Source organism: Dunckerocampus dactyliophorus, chromosome 9 (genome assembly GCF_027744805.1).
Source record: "Dunckerocampus dactyliophorus isolate RoL2022-P2 chromosome 9, RoL_Ddac_1.1, whole genome shotgun sequence".
Classification (NCBI taxonomy): Eukaryota; Metazoa; Chordata; class Actinopteri; order Syngnathiformes; family Syngnathidae; genus Dunckerocampus; species Dunckerocampus dactyliophorus.
The window spans coordinates 16,774,769-16,794,955 of record NC_072827.1 but is presented as its reverse complement, the minus strand read 5'-3'; the positions used below and the strand labels follow the sequence as shown (position 1 = coordinate 16,794,955).

At 40.5% G+C, this 20,187-nt stretch overlaps 1 protein-coding gene across 1 annotated transcript; it reads left to right on the top strand.

The window, feature by feature from the left end:
- Positions 1–1,180: 1,180 nt before the first annotated feature.
- Positions 1,181–8,847, top strand: asb1 (ankyrin repeat and SOCS box containing 1). The gene is made up of 5 exons (XM_054787220.1): positions 1,181–1,414; positions 2,677–2,815; positions 4,509–4,811; positions 5,192–5,574; positions 6,901–8,847. The coding sequence occupies exons 1-5, from the start codon at positions 1,321–1,323 to the stop codon at positions 7,029–7,031; spliced, it is 1,050 nt and encodes a 349-aa protein (XP_054643195.1). The 5' UTR covers positions 1,181–1,320; the 3' UTR covers positions 7,032–8,847.
- Positions 8,848–20,187: the final 11,340 nt, after the last annotated feature.

Genomic DNA, 20,187 nt, shown 5'->3' with positions numbered 1-20,187 from the left:
TACAACGAAGTGACCGTAAAGACATGGAAGCCTTTCTAATATCAAAAGCTGATTTGGCCTTTAAGATCTACAATGGTTCAGGTTTCCAGTGAATGACCTTTCACATCATTTTGCCTGTGGCAGCTAACTAATCTTGTAATCTGTCGACCTCAATTTCTACTCCAATCTCTGCTCCTGACTCTCACTTTGTCTAAAAGTAGTACAGGGCAAACAAAATGATCAAACATACAACTCCAACACCTTGTAGCTGATTGGTGGATATTTGGCAGAGTTCTAGGCTTTATTTTGAGACGTGTAGCAAAGCCTGCCTTTTTATATTTTTACAAAGCTGGCCTCTGTGAAGTGGTTGGTTTATACTCGGGACATCCATTAGGTTTTAATGACGTAATTAAAACCCATAACTTTAAAAGCGACTGTGGTTTTAATATTTTTGGTGTGGTCCCTTACACCATTCTGTTTACATCTTATCTAATGATTCACCAGAGAACTTTAAAATATATATATATGGTTGGTTTACCCGACTTGTACTAAGAAGTGTCAAAACACATCTCTAAAATATATATATTTAAAATGTTAAAATTAACTATGTGGTGTTATGCATCAATTTTGTCCCATATATATTATATTTACGTCAAGAGAAAGGCAAAATATAGCAGTTTAACATATTTCTTGCACTAGAATTACAATGCTTGTTTTTTGTCTTTTCCCTTTGTTCAAGCGAGGAATACCACCTCCAATGAAGCTGTAGATATTTTGATCAGTGGAAACAGGATGCACCCGAGCTCCATTTTGAGCTTCATGGCAAAGGTTGTGAATATTTATGCACATGTGATTTCTTTTGTTTTGTTTTTTGTAAATATGCAAACATTAAAAAAAAAAAACTTTGTTCAAATTGTCATTATGAGATGTAGAATTTTGAGGGGAAAAAGACTGATTCTATTTTGGAATAAGGCATGGCAAAATATGGAAATAGTGAAGCAACGCGAGTACTTTCCGGATTGTCTGGCGACCAGTCCAGGGTGTACCCTGCTTCTCAGTCAGCCGGGATAGGCTCCAGCATACCCCCGAGACTCTAATGTGGAGAGGCGGCATAGAAAATGGATTAATGGAAGCCCTTCTTGTTTATTAGAGTTCGTCATATTACATCGTACTGTCCCTTTAAAGGAACAGCTGATCTCAATCCGGAAGTAACTCACTGAGCTCCTCTGACACTCGTTCATGTTGTTAAATGAGTTTTCATGTTTCCTGTCTCATTTTTAGCTTCCTGTTTAGACCATCCACCCTCTAATTAGACTTGGAGGTCTTCTCCACAGCATAAAGATGGCCGAGGGTGCCGAGGCTGATGTTGACGAGCCGTCTCGTTGTTTGTTGCCTGTCATTACTGTCTCAGATCTGCCCAGTGCGACTGCAGCAGGTAACGCGAATGCATCATTGCCTCCATTTTTACATTCCCACTAAATGCACCATACCCTATGAACCATAGCTGAGACACATTTAAAGCTGTTACAGTGTGTATTACCTTTTCATTTGTAATTATGAAGTGTGGTGTGTGATACCCACAGTAGGGGATACTGCAGATTTTGTATTGATGCGATACTAAGCTAATATAGGGCTAGCTGACGATACCGACACGTTTTACTTGATTTTTCAAGATTATTTAATGATTTTGTGTTTTAGCCTTTAATTTGTTGATAAATATTATGCTCAGAATAAAACAGGTTAAAGATTTTAGTCATACAAAAGACTTGATCCACAAACTACAACAATATAAAACAATGTAACAATGTCATCCAAAAAGTAGAATCTTTCCCTTATTCCCTTTTTATTACATCAAATTAATTGAGCAAAATACAGTAAAGTCAATAGTGCAAAAATCGTCCAAATATACCAGTATATAAATGTAACAATATTAACAACTCAACAACAAAAACACAGATATTTCAGAAATGAAACAGAACTGAAAGCTATCCATTTTATCACGCTCGTATCGATCTGCTACGGCTGCCTTAGTATCGAGACTATCCATATTTTGACTGGTCTGCCCGCCCCTGTAATTGATATGCAATATACACTTTACAGCAGGGGTCTTAGACCCAACTTACCTCGGGTCCGCTGGAGGTAGAGTTTGAGTGGGGCTGGGCCGCATCAAGTATTCACTCTGAAATCACGTTTCAACAAAGTGATTAACTTGACAATAAACACCACCGGAAGCTGTCATGAGCCTGAGCTATGGTGGACCTTAAGTGATTTAAAACAAAAAAAAGAGAAACTATAACTATAAAAATATAATACTGTGGTGATCTTGAGTTGACTGGTTTTCGTCACTTCCAGGCACACTAAAGCGCCAAAGACAAACTAAAACACTAAACTCCGTGTGTCCGTTGTGTGCAGGCAGAAGTTTATTGTTCCGTCCTTTTGGATTAAAGTTAAAAGGACCGATCCAAAATTGACTCTTATTGAAGACATTATGGCAGTTACTGTTGTGGAAGAATGGATTTTTCAGCGTTTAAAGAGACGCTGCGGCTGTCGCTCACACATCAAACCACGCTATCGTCATCATCTCTGAGCTACAGTTTTTCTTTGTTTTACACACTGGTAAATGACAATTGCATTAGGTTGTGATAAAATCAATTCACTGTGGATTGTAATTTGGTTTAATCTGTGTGTCATCGCCAGGTCGTAACCTCAAAGAATGGCTCCAGGAGCAGTTCTGTGACAAACCTCTGGAGCAGGATGACATGCGACTTCACAATGCAGCCTATGTGGGGGATCTGGACACCCTGAGGAACCTACTACAGGAAGATGGCTTCAGAGAGTAAGGATGAGTGCTTTTTAAATGAATGGATTATGTATATATGATTAAATAAACAGGTGGGCTGACGGACTGTTGCGTGTGCTTGCAAAAGTGACAACTTAGTGAAACATCACAATGCTGTTGTCCCCTGCTGTATTTGGTGGAGATACTCTTGTTGGCAAGCCTGCATTCAAATACATAATATAAGTAAATGTATGCAGTAAAGCCAGAGTGCAGCCTCATGAATAAATAAAGCCAAGGATGGGTCATTCCAGTAAGTAGTTTTACTTCAGTTGTAGAATAAACACATGTACTTCTAATTCAGAATTATTGATCCATCTTCAAATTATTCTCCCATTTTCGGATAACTTGACTTTCAAAACTCTTCTGTAAAATTCAACCTGGGTTCCATCGACCACAGGTTGCAATCATAAATTCTCAGTCACAACTGCCCATCATTCACATCAATGTGTGTGAGAAAATAAAATAAAATAAATATCAGTTATCACTTCTGTTATAGTACCAGTGGTGTGTCGCTGATATGTTTTTTTTTCAACAAAATATAAATGATTAGAAAGACTTGTTTTTTTGTCACTCCTAAAATACTGTCCCATGTCATTATTTGATTAAAAAAATATATATATTCATGATGATTGATGATTGACGCTGGCCACCTCTGGTAAAATCGCATACATCTTCAGTTGAACAAATACAACATATAGTTGATACCAGAAGTTCACCTACACTGTGTAAGAAGACATAACCTCTCACTATGTGAAATTAAATCAGACTAAATTTTATTGTTTTAGGTCAGTTAGGATTACTAAAATTATTTGTATTTGCTAAATACCACAGTTATGAGAGAGAGAATATTTTAGAAAGGTTTTTTTTTATTTTTTATTACTATCTCCAAAGTCAAAAGTTTACTTCCACAAAGATAATGTCTTTTAAACAATGTGGGAAATCCCACATGATGATGACATGGCTTTGGAAGCTTCTGATAGGTTAACTGACAGCATTTGAGTTAGTTGGAGGTTGAAGAAAGCAATAAAAAAAACATAAAATATTAGATAAATAAAATATTCTTTCTTGTAATTGCAGCATTTAGCAAATAGAAATCATTTTGGTAATCCTAACTGACCTAAAACAGGAAAAGTTTAGTCAGATTTTAATATCAGATTGTGAGACCTTTTTTTGTGTGTTTTTAGATAGAAACTTCTTTTTAAGCTGTAATTGTCTTTGTTAGGGAGGGCCGCACGGTGGCCTAGTGGTTAGCATGATGTCCACATGTTGAATGTTGTCCACATTCCAAAAACATGCATGTTAGGTGAATTGGCGACTCTAAATTGTCCATAGGTATGAATGTGAGTGTGAATGGTTGTGCCCTGCTATTGGCTGGCGACCAGTCCAGGGTGTACCCCGCCTCTCACCCAAAGTCAGCTGGGATAGGCTCCAGCATACCCACGACCCTAGTGAGGCATAGAAGGCATAGTGGATGGATGGATGAATTAGGGAGATACAGTAGATAAGTCACAAATTAAATGTTTTTGTTTTTTCTTTTTCCTGAAAAACATGACAAAATAATCAATCACTACACACTTATTTGAGTATTTACCTATTTCTATACATTTGGCTCCAGTATTTTCCCTTTAAAAGTTAATTATTGTCACCAGTCAACCATAACAAGTAACTCCTGTCTTTCCTGTCGTTCCAGGCGTATCAATGAGAAATCTGTTTGGTGTTGTGGCTGTCTGCCCTGCACCCCGCTGCGGATTGCAGCCACAGCAGGGCACGTAACCTGCGTGGCTTACCTTATAGCTCAAGGGGCTGAGGTGGACCTCGTCGATGTCAAAGGCCAAACAGCGTTGTATGTCGCTGTGGTTAACGGTCACCTGGACTGTGTACGCGTCCTCCTTGAGGCTGGAGCCAACCCCAACGGGAGCCGTCACCACCGCAGTACACCACTTTACCATGCTGTACGTGTTGGTCGGCTGGATGTACTTCAGGAACTCATCCGGTGAGCCTTGGACAGGATTTATCTAAATCCTGGTTGTACTCAATTTGGGGATTTTATGATAATTTGAGGCAGTGATTTTCAAAAAACAGAATTGGGTGCAGAAGTTTGGATTTATTTGTGGTTTTTTTTCTAATTCACACAGGGTCAAAATTATGCATACAGTACATTCCTTTTGAATGTCTTTTAACTTGACAAGGTCAAGGTCTATTAACGTCTCGTTAGTGATCATGGTTGACTACAACTGTGCCACCATAAAAACAATGAACTCACATCTGCTCATTACTTGTTACAGTGTTTATGTTTGTTACACCGATATACAGTCATTAACCAGTATTTTTAATGACAACAGTAGCACAGGGACTGATGTTACTGTGTTTCAGGTTTAATGCTGACGTTGATATGGATCATCAGCTGGGTCCTCGGCTTCCCCTATGTGCCCGCACCCTCAGCACTTTGGTGGTGTGTCCGCTGTACATCAGCGCTGCCTACCACCACCTGCACTGCTTCCGGGCTCTGCTGGAGGCTGGTGCTCAGCCTGACTTCAACTACTCAGGGCCTGTTTGTCACGATGCTCTGACTCGCGGCCTGGCCTCCTGCCTTCTGGATGCCGTGCTACGACATGGATGCGAGGTGGCTTTTGTCCAACTGCTGCTGGACCACGGGGCCAACCCAGCCTATGTACCCTGGGATGAGGCTGAGATGGAGGCTCCCAACCGGAGAAAGGTCGATCCAGAAGCCCTTAGGGTCTTCCTGGAAGCGAGGAGTAAGTCAAATTGGAAAAATGACTTTTGACATTCTGTTATGGAGTTGGTCTTTGCTCGAATTGTTCCAGTAACCAAGGTGGATTGGTAGGCTTAATGGCATAGTTTAGCTTATTTCGCTTAAATATTCTATTATGAACTATAGCATCAACCTAGGCCGCTAATGTATACGATCCTGGAGATCCACATAATTATTATTACAGTAAGTGATTGGATTGATATCGTGCCGTTCACCAGAACATCCACAGCGCTTTACACTGAGAACCCGTTATTCACTCCACAGTCACAGTTTCTGGATGACCTGCTGTACCTCATAAGCCACTGCTGCCCGTGTATGTGTATGATTTATGTGCGTATGTGAATGAACAGACAGCTGTGTGATGTGGCATACCAGCCTGCAAAATAAGAATGATTAAGAATACAAAAAATGCTTTGGAAAAAAATACAATGTGCCCTTGCTATGGCCCTGATAGGAACAGTCCTTCAGCCATAAAGTACCAGGCTAAAATTGCAGTCACAGACTGCTGAGGCTGACTCAGTAACTGCGGAGTGCCAAACCTGCTTTGGAATTAAGATCGGCACAAAAACATGCAGCTAGGCGGCACTTGTGTACATGACCAAGCAGCTGCATGCTTTCCTTACATCACTGAGCACAGTAGCTGAGATGTAAAGCACATCACACATTAGAGCAATGAAAATAGGTTTTGTGGAAGAGTCTGGTTTGGGGCTGGGATTTGCCAAAGCAGTTTCATCATTCAAGTCAAGTTGAGTTCATGTAGAGAGGAACGATGCATGATTGCCCAAGCTCTCCATTACCAGTGGCTTCTGGACTGCTTGCGGTATTTTTCTTGACCACACATTTTGATCACGATCCGATCCTATTATTTACTGACATCCCTGGCTTGAACTTTGTTTGGTTTAAGATTAAACTCCTTGAAACCTACAAACACTTCTGGTCAGAAATATGAGGGAAATATTACAAAGATATGAACAGTCCAGAATTTTATGGTAAGTTTTTTGTGCAATGTTAAAACAAAAGCCAGAAAAAAATAACATTAAATAAAAGGTTTTAAATTAATTTGTATGTGATTGAGGGGAAATAAGTATTTGATGCCAAAGCAAAATTTGGCTTCGTACTTGGTGGAGAAACCCTTGTTGGCAAGCACAGAGATGCCCAATGGAGATTCAAACCCAGATCTTCCCGATCTCCTGACTGTGTGGCCAACATGCTAACCACTAGGCCACCGTGTGGCCCATATATCAACATATTTTACAAAGTGTTGTATCCGCATGAGGTCCGACTAACTGTTTCTGTTTGTCTTTGTCAGAATGCCCCTGCAGGTTGACCCACCTGTGTCGCATCAGGATACGCCGAGTCCTGGGGAAAAAACGTCTGCAGCATATACCATCACTGCCACTTCCTCAACCCATCAAGAACTTCCTGCTTCATCAGAACTAACAGCCCCGCCTCTTCACATTCACTTTCTTAAACCACAGCATTGTGGTTCTGGTGGACCCAATTTATTGAAAATTAATTATTATATTTTTCAAGTTAGTTCCACCAAGCTTTTGCTCTCCCTGTCAGGGTCTTATTGTTTTCTTTTAGTAACTGGGGCGGCATTGCTCAGGTGGTAGCGTAGTCGTCTTCCAACCTGAAGGTTGCAGGTTCGATCCTCTATCCTCCCATTATCATGTTGAATTATCCTTGGGCAGAATACTGAACCCCCAGTTGCTCCTCATGCTGCATCATCAGTAGGTAAATGTGGTAACTGTCAAAGCACTATGAGTACCTTAAAGGTAGGAAAGTCCATTTATTATTGCTTCTATCTTACTGTTTTTACTTTGTATTCTTTATGCAGTGGCACCCACTTAAGTTGACAACCCGTTTTTGTTGACCAATTCATCAAGCCCCGGTCTACCGTGTTATGTTGTTCTTATTACTAAAAAGTGCCTGCTGAAGTTGATGTCGACATAAAAGGACGTAAAATGTAAGACCCAAAGGGGTCATTTGTATGAAAAATTGGTCTGTTTATGTGGATGTGTTGTATTGTCAACTCCCTCGTTATCGCTAAGCAGCTTGGCATGACAACAGCAATATACAAATAAAAAACTACTGTTTACTTACATAGCATTAAAATGTGCACACAGAGACTTCCTGTTCAGTGCAAAGTAAGCTTCAAAAGAAAAGCGTGGTAGTATTAACCAGGATTCTGCAACAGCAACTACTGAAATGTACTTAAGTTGTTCTTGTTTAGATTGTTAGGAAGAAAGGTTTGCGCATGTGTGAAAGCTTAATTGTCACTGTAGTCAATACATACAATGAAATGACTGCAGCAGCTCTGTTAGAAGGGTCTAAAACAAATGGCCACGAGCTACTCATTTTTGTCGAAATTATTTTCATACCTTTTTTTAACCCAAAGAAATCAAATATGCTTGTTTTACCAGAACATTCACAAAATGCTGGTATCCACAACTCATATTTTATGTTTCAGAATACATTTCTTTCTAGTGTTCTCACATTATTAACTGAAAACCTGAATGAAAAGCAGGCCTGCGGGCACCTCATGTGGTCGTGGGGGGCTACCTGGTGCCCGCGGGCACTGTGTTGGTGACCCCTGGTCTAAAATATCATGAAAACAGAAGAATCCAAATTAAAATATACACAAATGGAGGATAAATGTCAACAAACTACTGTAGGTTCAAAAATCCTTTATGACAGCACATTCTCCTTATGTCGCTGACAATAGTCACAGCATTTACTAGTTTTGGTTTCTGGTAGGTCAACAACTAATTATGTCAATTTCAGACCGCGAGTCCGACGGTCGTCGACTTAAATGGGTTCTTCTCTATAAACCCTTCAGCCACAGTTAGTTACTACTCAATATGTCTACATTTAGTGTGTATTCATTCAGTACAGCTTAACCGACATTATAAGCGGTCAATAGCAATGCAATCATGAAAAAAGTGAATAAACACATTTCACGCCTTCTGTTTTTACTACAACAGGTGGCTAGGGAGAAGTTTACACTTGTGGCAGAATCAGAAATTCTGCATGTCTTACAAAACCTCATGCAACATTGTTATTGATTGAAAAACAAAAGAATACTATGCTGAATAGAGCAACTGTTGCTAATTGTGCTTTGACTGAATGTCTCTATGATACTCAAACTTGTCAGTTTTACTTTGTGTATCACACTTATTTATATTCAGTAAACCCATTTTAATCTTATATTATCTCCTGTATGTTTTTATTGGTTACTCTTCTACACGACGAGGTTGTGAAGACATTCTGTCAAGGTAAGTATTTTTTTTCTGCTTCTGCTCAACGTTTCCTAACCAATGTTGTGGAGAATTTACAGTTCGTTAGCAAAGACGGCCATCTCTCATCATACTATTCTTATCTGACTCTGCTCTTGTTAATATTACCATGAATGCATACTGGACTGCTTGCGGTATTTTTCCTGCCCATCAACAGGTTGTGTAAGAAATAATGCTCTGCTTCATTCTGCTCTTTTTCAGGCATGCTGAGCCATGCACATGTACAGTAACCATGTGATCAAGGCGGCCCCTGGCCAGATTAGGACCCAAAGCAAAATTTCATTTGGTAGTCAGGATCCAGGGCCAGGATCAAACACGTAGTCGCTGCCTTAAAAGGTAGCAGCTGTACCATTACACCACAAGGGACTGACAGGTGAGTTGGTGAATTCTGCCATTTTATTCTGCAGAGTTCTGTCAATGATTGTGGCAACAAGCGCGGTCTCAGATCACTCGTATCTTTTTTTTCCCTCTCCTGCTTGGTAGCGATGCGCACCCTTTGCACATTTTAAGAGAATGTGCCCCCTTTGCCCAAACTGGGCCTCCCCGTTGATTGTGATTGTGGAGACCCTGGACGTGATGTTCCTTAATCTAACTTGTTAAACATGTGTGAAGTAAATAAACCATTCCATAAAATCATAGATATCATTTTATTCATTTTGGAAATGAACAAATATTCTCCCTGTCACATTTAGTTAAAAACATATGTTATTCACTGGGTATTCGTATTAAGTATGTGGTTCACTGTTTTAATGAAGTTTTGTAAATATGTCTCAAGACACCCGCACTGTAGATTAAATAATCTGTATAGAGCAGGAGTGTCCTGCGGCTTGTTATTTTATTGGCCCTTGGAATATTATAAAAAGAAAAAAAAACGTCATTAATGAGATGTATTGTTTGATATTACACTAATTTGCTTTGGCATTGATAACAAAACTAAGATGTGGATGTTTTGTATTGTATATTGACGTACTTTGATTCGTTTTTAGTATATTTTAGTGTACAATATGGATCAAAAGGATTTTAAAAGTCTTGTCCAGAGTTGAAATACTGAATTTCCAACTGAGTGAACAAGGGCACACTTTATTATACTCTATTAATACATTGTCAGGTGATTACAAAAGAATATCTGAAAGTTACTTGTAACATTTGGGTTTTTTTCCCCCTTGTCTTTTCAAAAGCTGTTTCTGATCACGCTTGTTTTATGTGCTTGTGAAACAAATTGCCAAACTTGCCAAACATCTGTTGCAACAAGGTCTCTAGATGGCACTGTCCTCCTTTCAAGTGCTCACACATCTGCCTTTTTTTTGTTTGGTCTGCCACCGCTTCCTTCCCATCTCTCTTTCTGCTTGAAGGACTCAGCATCTGTCTATCAGAATAACAACTCTGCAGGAGTGCACAGTGAGTGATTAATAAACTACTTATTTATTAACTACTTATTATTAGTACTATAGAAAAATGTGTTTTCCTCAAAACTTTCTGGAGGGATGTCATGGGCCGAGGTCAATTTTGTTGTGTATGCAGAACAAGAAAATGAGTCAACTTTTTGCGCCAATTATCAAAATACCCCAACAATATATTGCTATGCAAGTAACCATTCTTGCTACCTTTTTCTTACCCTTATGGTTTGCTTTGAATATGTTGTTTGTGTTAGCTGCTTGCTTCTTATGAACGTTAAGCAGTTGAGCATTCATCTTTTCATTTGAATTAAATTGTGAGAATAATTGGTTAATGTTTGTGATTTTAGGATTATTTGCCGTGGTGTTGCCACGTAAGTCAACGTAAGTAGTCGACTGCTCTTGTTGACATAAAGTTCGAGAGAGAAAGAGGTCATTTCTAGGAAAAATCGGTCAGTTTATGTCAAAGCAGTGGATGCCAACTTATTTGCTCAATGGCTAGCGCTCTGGATGTTCATTCTGTGGACCCTGGTTTGTGTGCGGAAGGAACATGACATCAAGCTGACAGTCGAGGCTAGGTCTAGGTCATGGCTAGGGTTGGCCATCGAGTCTTGAGCACTGATGGGAACCGGGACTAACGTTCAAATTCTTCCGGGATTGTTCAAATGTTTTTATTTCGATTACTAGTTTCGATGCCCAATTCGCTGACTGGAAGAAATAGTCGCCAACACCAATGAAGAAGAAGCGGCTAAAAAGATTGGCTTAACTTCGTAAAAAAGAGTGGTCGTCTCAGTGCAACATTTGCAACACAATGATATCATGCAGGGCCACACAGTCACAGTCTGCAGATTGGGAAGACCTGGCATTTCTGTGTGGAGTTTGCATGTTCTCCCCGTGCGTGCATGGGTTTTCTCCGGTTTCTCCGTTCCCCCACATTCCGAAAACATGCATGTTAGGGTAACTGGCGACTCTAAATTGTCCATAGGTATGAATGTGAGTGTGAATGGTTGTTTGTCTATATGTGCCCTGCGATTGGCTGGCGACCAGTCCAGGGTGTACCCCGCCTGTCGCCCGTAGTCAGCTGGGATAGGCTGCAGCATACCCTCGCGACCCTAATGAGGTATGATGATATCATGCAAAGGAGGGTGCACGACCAACATGATTAAACACCTCCAGATGAATGGTGTAGAAATAACATAGTACTTCATCTTTGATGCGCCACGTCAGTCTTCTTCTAGACAAACAGAATTAGGGAAGTCAAACAATAAATGACATCTGTCTCACGCCAATGTAGCCGAGGGTTTCAGGATGCTAGCTGATGGGGAAGTTCGGTGTAATTAAAGGATGGGAGCTACGGGTAGGCAAGTTTATTCATTTGTACAGTCTATCTCTGTTAGCAACAGTCAAGGGACCTTCTCAGCTCACACAAGACACTTCCTGCCTTCAAAATAAGAATTCTTTGGGCTATATCCTGTTTACTTGTGTCAACAAAATAAGGGTGTCATAAAAAATACATGACACCAACACTACTTTTCAAAAGTTAACATCTTTTGTGAACGTGTACTCCTGTAAAAATAAACTTCAAAACATTCCTAATCAAGTTGAATAGTTTGATAATTCTATTGTGGTTGAAAATACCCGTGTAAGAAATTCATAGTATAGTTGATAAATAGTTAATATCATTGAACAATCCATGGAGAAGTTCAGACATTTCTTCCAAAAAGAATTCTGGTTGGCGCCGTCATTTAAACCATGCAAACTTTTATGGCCCCGCCTCTGGAAAGCATCGGAATAGAGAATCATTAGGAACCGGAATCAAAACGGGAAATCGAAACCGGAGTCGTTCAAATTCAAGCAACCATTCATTTGTGTCATTCCCAGATAAATGTCATTTTTTTAAGTTTATATCTAACAGGTTAAATGTTTTTTTTTTTAAATACTGAGGTCACAGAGTTATTGAAATACAGAATTTAGCTCACTCTCAAAACGTTTGGCCACGCCTGGTATTGTTAACCTCATCATGATCACTTATGTTTTTGCAAAAGCCGATTTGTGGTTATGTCAAAATCAAGAAATACAAAAAAGATCCTTTCCTCTTTCACAGCAGACTTCTCAGCTGAGCATATTTCAAACAATGTCAACAAACCGCCTTAGGTTAAAAAATCCTTTATCACCCATTCTCCTCCTGTCTTTGGCCAAAGTGACATGTTTATGCGAGTCAGCTAATACGAGGGATGGCGACTTGAATGGGTTGGATACTTTTACTTTTGTCCGATCGTGATACGAATATTGCATTATCTTTGTAGTACAGTACAGTACTGTACTATACACATGACATGTCAACTGAAAGTAAACTTACCAAACTAGGCCTTTACTTTAGTCCAGTGCAGCTCTCCTATTAAGATGTTGTAGCCCCAAGCTTTTTTTCTTTCAGAAATGTTGGAGTTTGTGCTGTCATGCGCTTCGACTTTGCTTATTACCCTTTAATAACTGTCATGTGCTTTAATTCGAATGATCTCATTCTGAAGGCGTTCCGGAACTCATAGTTTCCCCCGTTTGCAGCATCCTTAGAACATACACACGCATGCATGCAGGTATTCTGCAACTGACCTGCAGCAATTACGCCTTGAAGCCCCCCTTTTCATGCCACACATCAAGGTCGGTGGATTTTGTCTAAACAAATACAGAGCTCCCATTTGCGAAAATCATGACGACTCAAAACTGAGTTTGTCGTTAAGCGGTCCAAGAAAAATAGTCTCTTTCCGTTTTGAGCTTGTGTCAGGTCAGTTCAATGGGAAGGCTTGGGTGTGGATGAATGAGCCTGAAAATAATCCTCATTTTTCATTCTTGTGTCATCCTGTAACCTTGCGCATGAGGGTTACCACCTCACATCCAGATGCACTTTTCCTACATGGAGGGTGTCCCGCTCTATAAAGCACTTCGTCGGTGCTTCCTTCATCTTTATTGATCAAATTAAAGCGTACACTTGGAAATATTGAGACTTTCTAAAAATGTGCCTTAATTAAAAACCTCAAAGCGGCTTAATGAGACGTAATTTGACTGTTTTCCAAAGAAGCCGGTAATAGTGAAATGTGGCAGGAAGGATGTGAAGTGATTGCCTCTGTAATTACTCTTGCAGTCTGTTACATGGCTCTTATACACTTAATTGGTTCCCTCTCATTTGACTGATGTTTAGTTATTGTGTGTGTAATAAAGCCTGTCCGGTATGGCTTTGCCTCGCAGGAGTAATGATGCTTTATAAACAAAGAGAAAAGTGTTAGAAAACAGCTGCAGACAGGGTTATGCCTTTTAACAAGTGCTATATCAATGGTGTCAATGTCAACTACAGTACATTACAAGTAATGATCAGGCATGATGAATGAGTTAGGCTCCTGGGGTGGAAAACAAACCCAGAAAAACTGGTTCAAAGGTTCTGCTTTGGCTACTTTAATACCTCAATTAAAGTCAGAGAAGCGTTGCAGGTAGTATGGGCGTACAATAACTGTTGATTACATCAGACCGCGGACAAATCATACGCATATTGAGGAGCATGCCGTCAACCAGTCACATCAAAGTGTTCTTTAAGTCTCCAATTACCCTCACATTTATGGTCTGTGGTGGGAAGCCAGAGCACCTGGAGAGGAGCAGCTCCATGTGGAAAAGCCTCGACTGAATGTAGGTTTAAATCTACGTCGCTCTTCCTGGGAGGTCAAAGTGTCTCCGGCTTTGACTTGAGAGCACCATCAGAACTTCAGTTCACATACATTCCCTGGTTAGCGTACAATATGGCGCACGTGCCCGAGTCCAACACAGTGGTGTTTTGGCAGGCATCTTTGTTTTTGTCTTTTGAATGAAAATGTGTATTAGTTTTAGTCACATTTTAGTCATTTCTAGTACTTTTAGTCCACTTTTAGTCGACAAAAACTCAAAAAGGTTTATTTATAAAAATGTTTCACTGCACTTTATTTTGCTAAGCATGTCTAGCTTGCTGGCACTTGCACATGTGTGACCACAGACGCGACACGTCTTATGTTGACTTTCACTTTGTTTCTCGAAATATGAACAATAGTCTGTAAAATGTGTGGTCAATTGATGACAGTTTGTCACATGCTAAGCCTATCTATGCTGGCGTGTGTTTCAATCTCATTCCACTTCCTGGCATTTTTGTTTACATGCCTGGATGGCTCGTTTTTGTCCCACGGGCGAGCTACGAGCTATGATCATCATCACGACTTGCTTTTTTAAAGTGTCACGCAATAATCTTCCTCTCTCGTTATCATTGTAATACTTATGGCTTGTCTTGAAAACAATAGCTGTGTCTCGAAGTTGTTCAACAGAAACATGTAGTGTGTACAGCTTTAGACAGTGACGCAATCACAGGGGCCTCCAACAGTGTTTGTATTTAATGATAAATGAGCACACTGAGTGGAGATGTGCTTTGTAAATAAAGTGCAATTTAAATGTTGGCAGTGCTCTCAGCAACTTTGCCACTAAATTAACAGTTTTGTCATGTTCTCGATTCATGTTCTGCTAGTTGTTGAAAAAACGTACATAATTAAGTTAATGAAAACGTAACTCAGAAAATATTGCTGTTTGTCATTGAAAGAAATTGCAGACACACGTGGCAGTCCACCATCACAGCTTCATGGGGAAACCCTGTTAAGTTTGTTGTGTTTTTGTAACCCGTTCATCCCAGATTGTACAGTTACAGAAGCCAATTTTGCTCTTCATTTAGGCCAAATAGTGCCACTCGGGCACTATTTGCAGCCAGCGACTGCTTTTTTATTGGCCCGCCGCACGTTCTAAAAATATAATTCAACCAGAAAACTAAAAAAAAACCCAAGAAAACCCCCACAACAACAAAAGTGAAAAAGTCAGCAATAATTTTACATGAACAATTCAAAATATAAGGGAATAAAGCCGTAATTTCACGAGAATGTTGTAATATTAAGAGGAAAAATAGCGTCAATTTAGTAGCATAATGGTGAAATATAAGGGCCACACGGTGGTCTAGTGGTTAGCACGTTGGCCAATACAGGAACAGCCTGGAGATCGGGAAGACCTGGATTCGATTCTCCCCTGGGCATTTCTGTGTGGAGTTTGCATGTTCTCCCCGTGTGCGCGTGGGTTTTCTCCGGGTACTCCGGCTTCCTCCCACATTCCCAAAAACATGCAGGTGAGGTTAATTGGCGACTCTAAATTGTCCATAGGTATGAATGTGAGTGTGAATGGTTGTTTGCCAATATGTGCCCTGCGATTGGCTGGCGACCGGTCCAGGGTGTACCCCGCCTGTCGCCCGAAGTCAGCTGGGATAGGCTCCAGCATGCCCCCGCGACCCTAATGAGGAAGAAGCGGTATAGAAAATGGATGGATGGATGGATGGTGAAATATTAAAGAACAAAGTCGTATTATGAGAAACAAACAAAACAACTAATTAAGCTTTCATTTTTAGAAAATCAGGGTGCAGGAAAAGTTAGAATGTTATAAGAATAATGTCAAAATATCATGAGAATAAGCAAGTCCTGTGGAAATGTTCACTGCGTATGTGTTCTCTGCTTGTTAATAACGAGACTGAAGTGAAGTGCATAGTGAGTCTCTCCTTAACCACAACCAGCGGCAGTAGAGTAGTATTCTACACTGGTCTCTAGGTGTCAGTAACGTTACAGTGGTGAGACAATAGCCACCAGGAAGTATGCTGTCAATGCAAACATTTTCAGAAGGTCATAAACATGTTTTTATATGCTTTACGAAAATATTCCATTTACTAATGTTGAATCCTACTTAGCGGAAATCTATTTATTTCGTTAGACTCTGGAACCAATTAACCATGCTAAACAAGGGACGACTGCATTTCAAATTGTTTTCTGCATGTAAAACTATGATTGTAAAATTATAAAAAAAGCGTTTTGTGGCATTTCTGGGTGTCCAGAACAGATTAATTGGATTTGCATTATTTCTTGTGGGAAAACTTTATTCAGTTAGAGGACATTTTGGTTTGAGTCAGACCTTGATGGAATGGATTCATGACACTAACCGAGGTTCCACTGTATTATTCACACTTCTGCTCCCGAGGAAAATGGCTGTTCCTCCAAAGTCCAACGGACAACACAAACAAGGACATACAGTATGTTCGGTGAGCCTATAGGGATTAGTTAATGGCGTCATGACAATGTCCATTACACCAAACTACCCATGTTTAATTACTTCTGTGGACTACTCGTGGGAGGGATTTTCCATGACCAAGAAGATCCCGCAGTTAGGAGGGGGGAGTCGGGGCTAACTTGGATGTGGAACAAAGCCGTGGAGTTGCCATGCACAGTGCAGTCACAGGATCTTGGTGTTGAGGTGGGGCTGGGGTTCCTCGTCCTCCTCCTAATCCTTGCCCCCTTCTCAAAAAGAGCCAGTAACCATTCGGCAGATTCCCAAACCGCTGACAACATGGCCAAGCCGAAATCTCAGTTTAACAGAAGAGAGAAGAAGAGGAAGAGAGTCATTGACTGACCACCACTGTGGGAAGGCTGTAAACTGTGCTTTCCTGAGGGCTTGGGAATCCCACACCAGAGCTGAAACCTGCGGGCATGGAAAATGGGGTTCTGTCTTCACCCAAGAGACCAAACTTAAGTCTGAAAATAACATTTCATCACTTGATGAGAGGGAGTCGGCAGTGAAAATGTTATCAAGTGTGTTTAATCATTCAAGCATTTTATCTGGATGTTATTCCGTTAGAAACGTCTTCTTTGTTAGTCAGTACTCTTAACATTCCACCACATACCTCCAGATTTACACCCAGTTTCAAAATCCATGAACAATTTTAGAAAAATTGTGGAATTGCTACTCAGAAGATTATTTTCTAATCACTTTGAATAACCAGTGAAACAATACACACCCTCAAGCGAAACATGCATCCACCATGTGTAAGTAGGAGGAGAAGCCAGGTGGTCTGAAGGGAACCACAAATCAACTTGGACCACAAGCTTTACATTTGTGCCCCTGAGCATATGAATCTTCTTAGACCCAACGATCCCATTTGCTGTCCCACATGCAGGTCCCACTCCATCAGCAAGAGGAGCCCAGTCACTGCTCCAATGACACACACTGTGATGCTTGTATTATACGAAAGTAGTGTACATGAGACACACTACTGGTGCACACTGGAAATGCATGCTCGAGGTCAGAGACATTAATTCAGATGTTGATATTTCATCGAAAACATCCGAGGATTAATTGAAGAACATACCTGTCATATTCATAAAAACGTAATTGGCCTGTTGAAAGACCCCGGCATTATCAAACAGACTGGGGTCCTCAGTCAAGAGGGATATCTTATGCAACATCCTGTTCATACCACTGCACAACCTAAAACCTGATCTTGGTAAATGGTAAATGGTCTTTCACTTGTATAGCGCTTTTCCACCTCCAAGGCACTTAAAGCGCTTTGACGCTTCTTGCACATTTACCTCCTGATGACGCAGCATTAGGAGCAGCTGGGGGTTCAGTATCTCGCAACTGGGGGCTCAGTATCTTAAGCCCTTCTCTCGCAGATGCCAACTTATGATTATTGCAGCTTATTGTGGCAATAAGCATCGGTAAGAACCTAAATTTGTAACGAAGATTGGCACGTGTTTTTACGGCCAAGCCTGGTGGATCCTCCGACTAAACCCCAGTTCAAATGTGTTTGGGTCCACCACTCGACTTTTATGTCGCATAATCCTTTGGCTCTTTTAAGAAAGTATCATTTTCATGCAACTTGGGCAGCAATTCCTTGTTGCAGGAGGTTTTGCTTGCGCAGTTCAACAATCCTGCTACACGCAAAGACAGAAAGACAGAAAGCGTTTTTATCTTTTGCAGCAGCAGGGGTAAGTAAGAGCGTTAACAGAGATGAATACCCTTGAGTCCTGGTTCAGTCAAAAAAAAAACTGCAAGTTTTGAACGACTCAGTCAATACTCGACCATCTCTAGCTCTTTGCTAACTAACAGTTACACCAGAGTCTCTGCTTTTTTTTTTATTTGCTTATGGCTGCAAACTAACCCACTACGGGGCCACCAGAGAAACCTGCAAGTGCCAGTATTTTGATAAGAATGGGGAGAAACACAAATGAGTTCCAAAAAGAAGTCATAGCAAGACCGGAAGGTGGTGTTTGTGTGACCCGCCCTTCCCGTCTTCCCTAGTTGCTCATCGCCATTTTCGTCAACAAGAGTCTTCAATAAAGGTGAAAGTGATAAATGTTTATCCATTCATTCATTATCTGCATGTAAAAGTTTAATTTTTCTCTATAAAATGTGTTTGTTTTCATATTTTTGAATGTCTGGAACGAACTCATTTGATTACATTATTTCAGATTGGAAAAATGGATTTGTTCTTTTGTATGCTTCCTTTTTCGACAGACACTTTGGAAGGGTTGCACAAAACCCTTCCAGGGTTGCACAAAACAAAAAAATAATTTAACGATTTTGTGCAGGAAATAATGACTTAAAACTTAGTGTGCGAAATAGCTAATACTACCTGAGTAAATCCTAGTTAACAGCATCTAAGTTTGCTTGTGCATATTGCATATGATGGCCTTGTGGACACACACGCACACATTTCACACAATGAGGGTTTGTAGTCATCACACAATGCTGACAGACAAACAAGCATAGAATACATACTGTAACCTCATAATAGGGCTGAAGAGTGTGGGCTTGGCTAAATGCTGCATTGCATAAGTGTGAAGTCAACTTCCTGTTCTTGAATTCCACAGAGGAGGATGCGGCTCTTTTGGTTTTCTGATGTTTTTTTTCTGGAGGAATGTGTGTTTGTATACAGTACGCGTGAGGTTTATAGGACACCGTCAAGCTTTTCTGCGCCAGTAGTTGTATACAATTAAAGCATTGAGGTTTTTACAAGATAGCTGAGACAATCACGTACGTTGGATCTACGCCTCCAGAGATATGTTTAGTACATCTCCGCTACCCCACGCCCACTCAGGATATAGTTCACCTCTTCTCCAATGATTTCTGCATGCAGGAAATGATAGAGGACACTATCTACAGCGCACCACTAATAGGAGATACATATAGTATAGTTTGCAGCATGAATAAATCAATATATCTGAGATAGAGTACTATTTGCTCCTGCTGCCAGGTAGCAATTAGCTCAACCCATCTCTTTAATCAGCTGACTGGAGGAGATACCACACGATGCTTCCTCTCTCATTTTCTCACCCACTGCCACACCCACTCATGGTGGGGATTGTGAGGTTTGCTAAATCTGCTGCAAGTTGGTAACAGGTGGACAGGTGGTGGAGCGCAGTGCAGCCCCTCCAATGCGTTAACATGACTAAACGACATCCGATCGTGTTTGTGGAACAAACTCGCTTGCCTTCGTGCATGTTTTCGGTGAACGTACCCCAAGAAATATGTTTTATATTAGCAATTTAGTCAATATTTCCTGGGAAAAATTGGGCGTGACTAATTGTAATAATATGAGAAGATGAAAAGGAATTTGTGGCTCACTGCCCACCAGCATATCTGACAAAAACAATACTCTCCATTTTTAACAGTGTTATTTGCCGATGATGTTAAGCAAATGGATCACCATGAATCACGCATGGACCTGAAGCTTGTTGACATGGTTCAGTAAATGCAAGTTCAAACTGCATGCTTCTCACTCAACCACAATGAAGATGACAAGGACGTTGATTTAAAGCAGAGGTGAGTTTATTTGGATTTCCTTTTGGAATTAGCTGATTTGGCTGACTGAGGGGTGGGGGTTGGCACTTTAATATTCTTTGCTATGCTAAAACTATCTTGTATGATGTCTCTAATATATTTCATATGATACTGTATATTCTGTGAATCACCACCTTATTGTGGTGGAGTGTTTGAGTGCCCAAGTGATCGTAGGAGCTACGTTGTCTGGGG

Excerpts from the sequence above, each read along its gene's own strand:
- asb1 (XM_054787220.1), top strand. The coding sequence starts at position 1,321 with ATGGCCGAGGGTGCCGAGGCTGATGTTGACGAGCCGTCTCGTTGTTTG. Across the intron at positions 1,415-2,676 it reads GCCCAGTGCGACTGCAGCAG|GTCGTAACCTCAAAGAATGG; the intron begins GTAACGCGAATG and ends TGTCATCGCCAG. Across the intron at positions 4,812-5,191 it reads GTACTTCAGGAACTCATCCG|GTTTAATGCTGACGTTGATA; the intron begins GTGAGCCTTGGA and ends ACTGTGTTTCAG.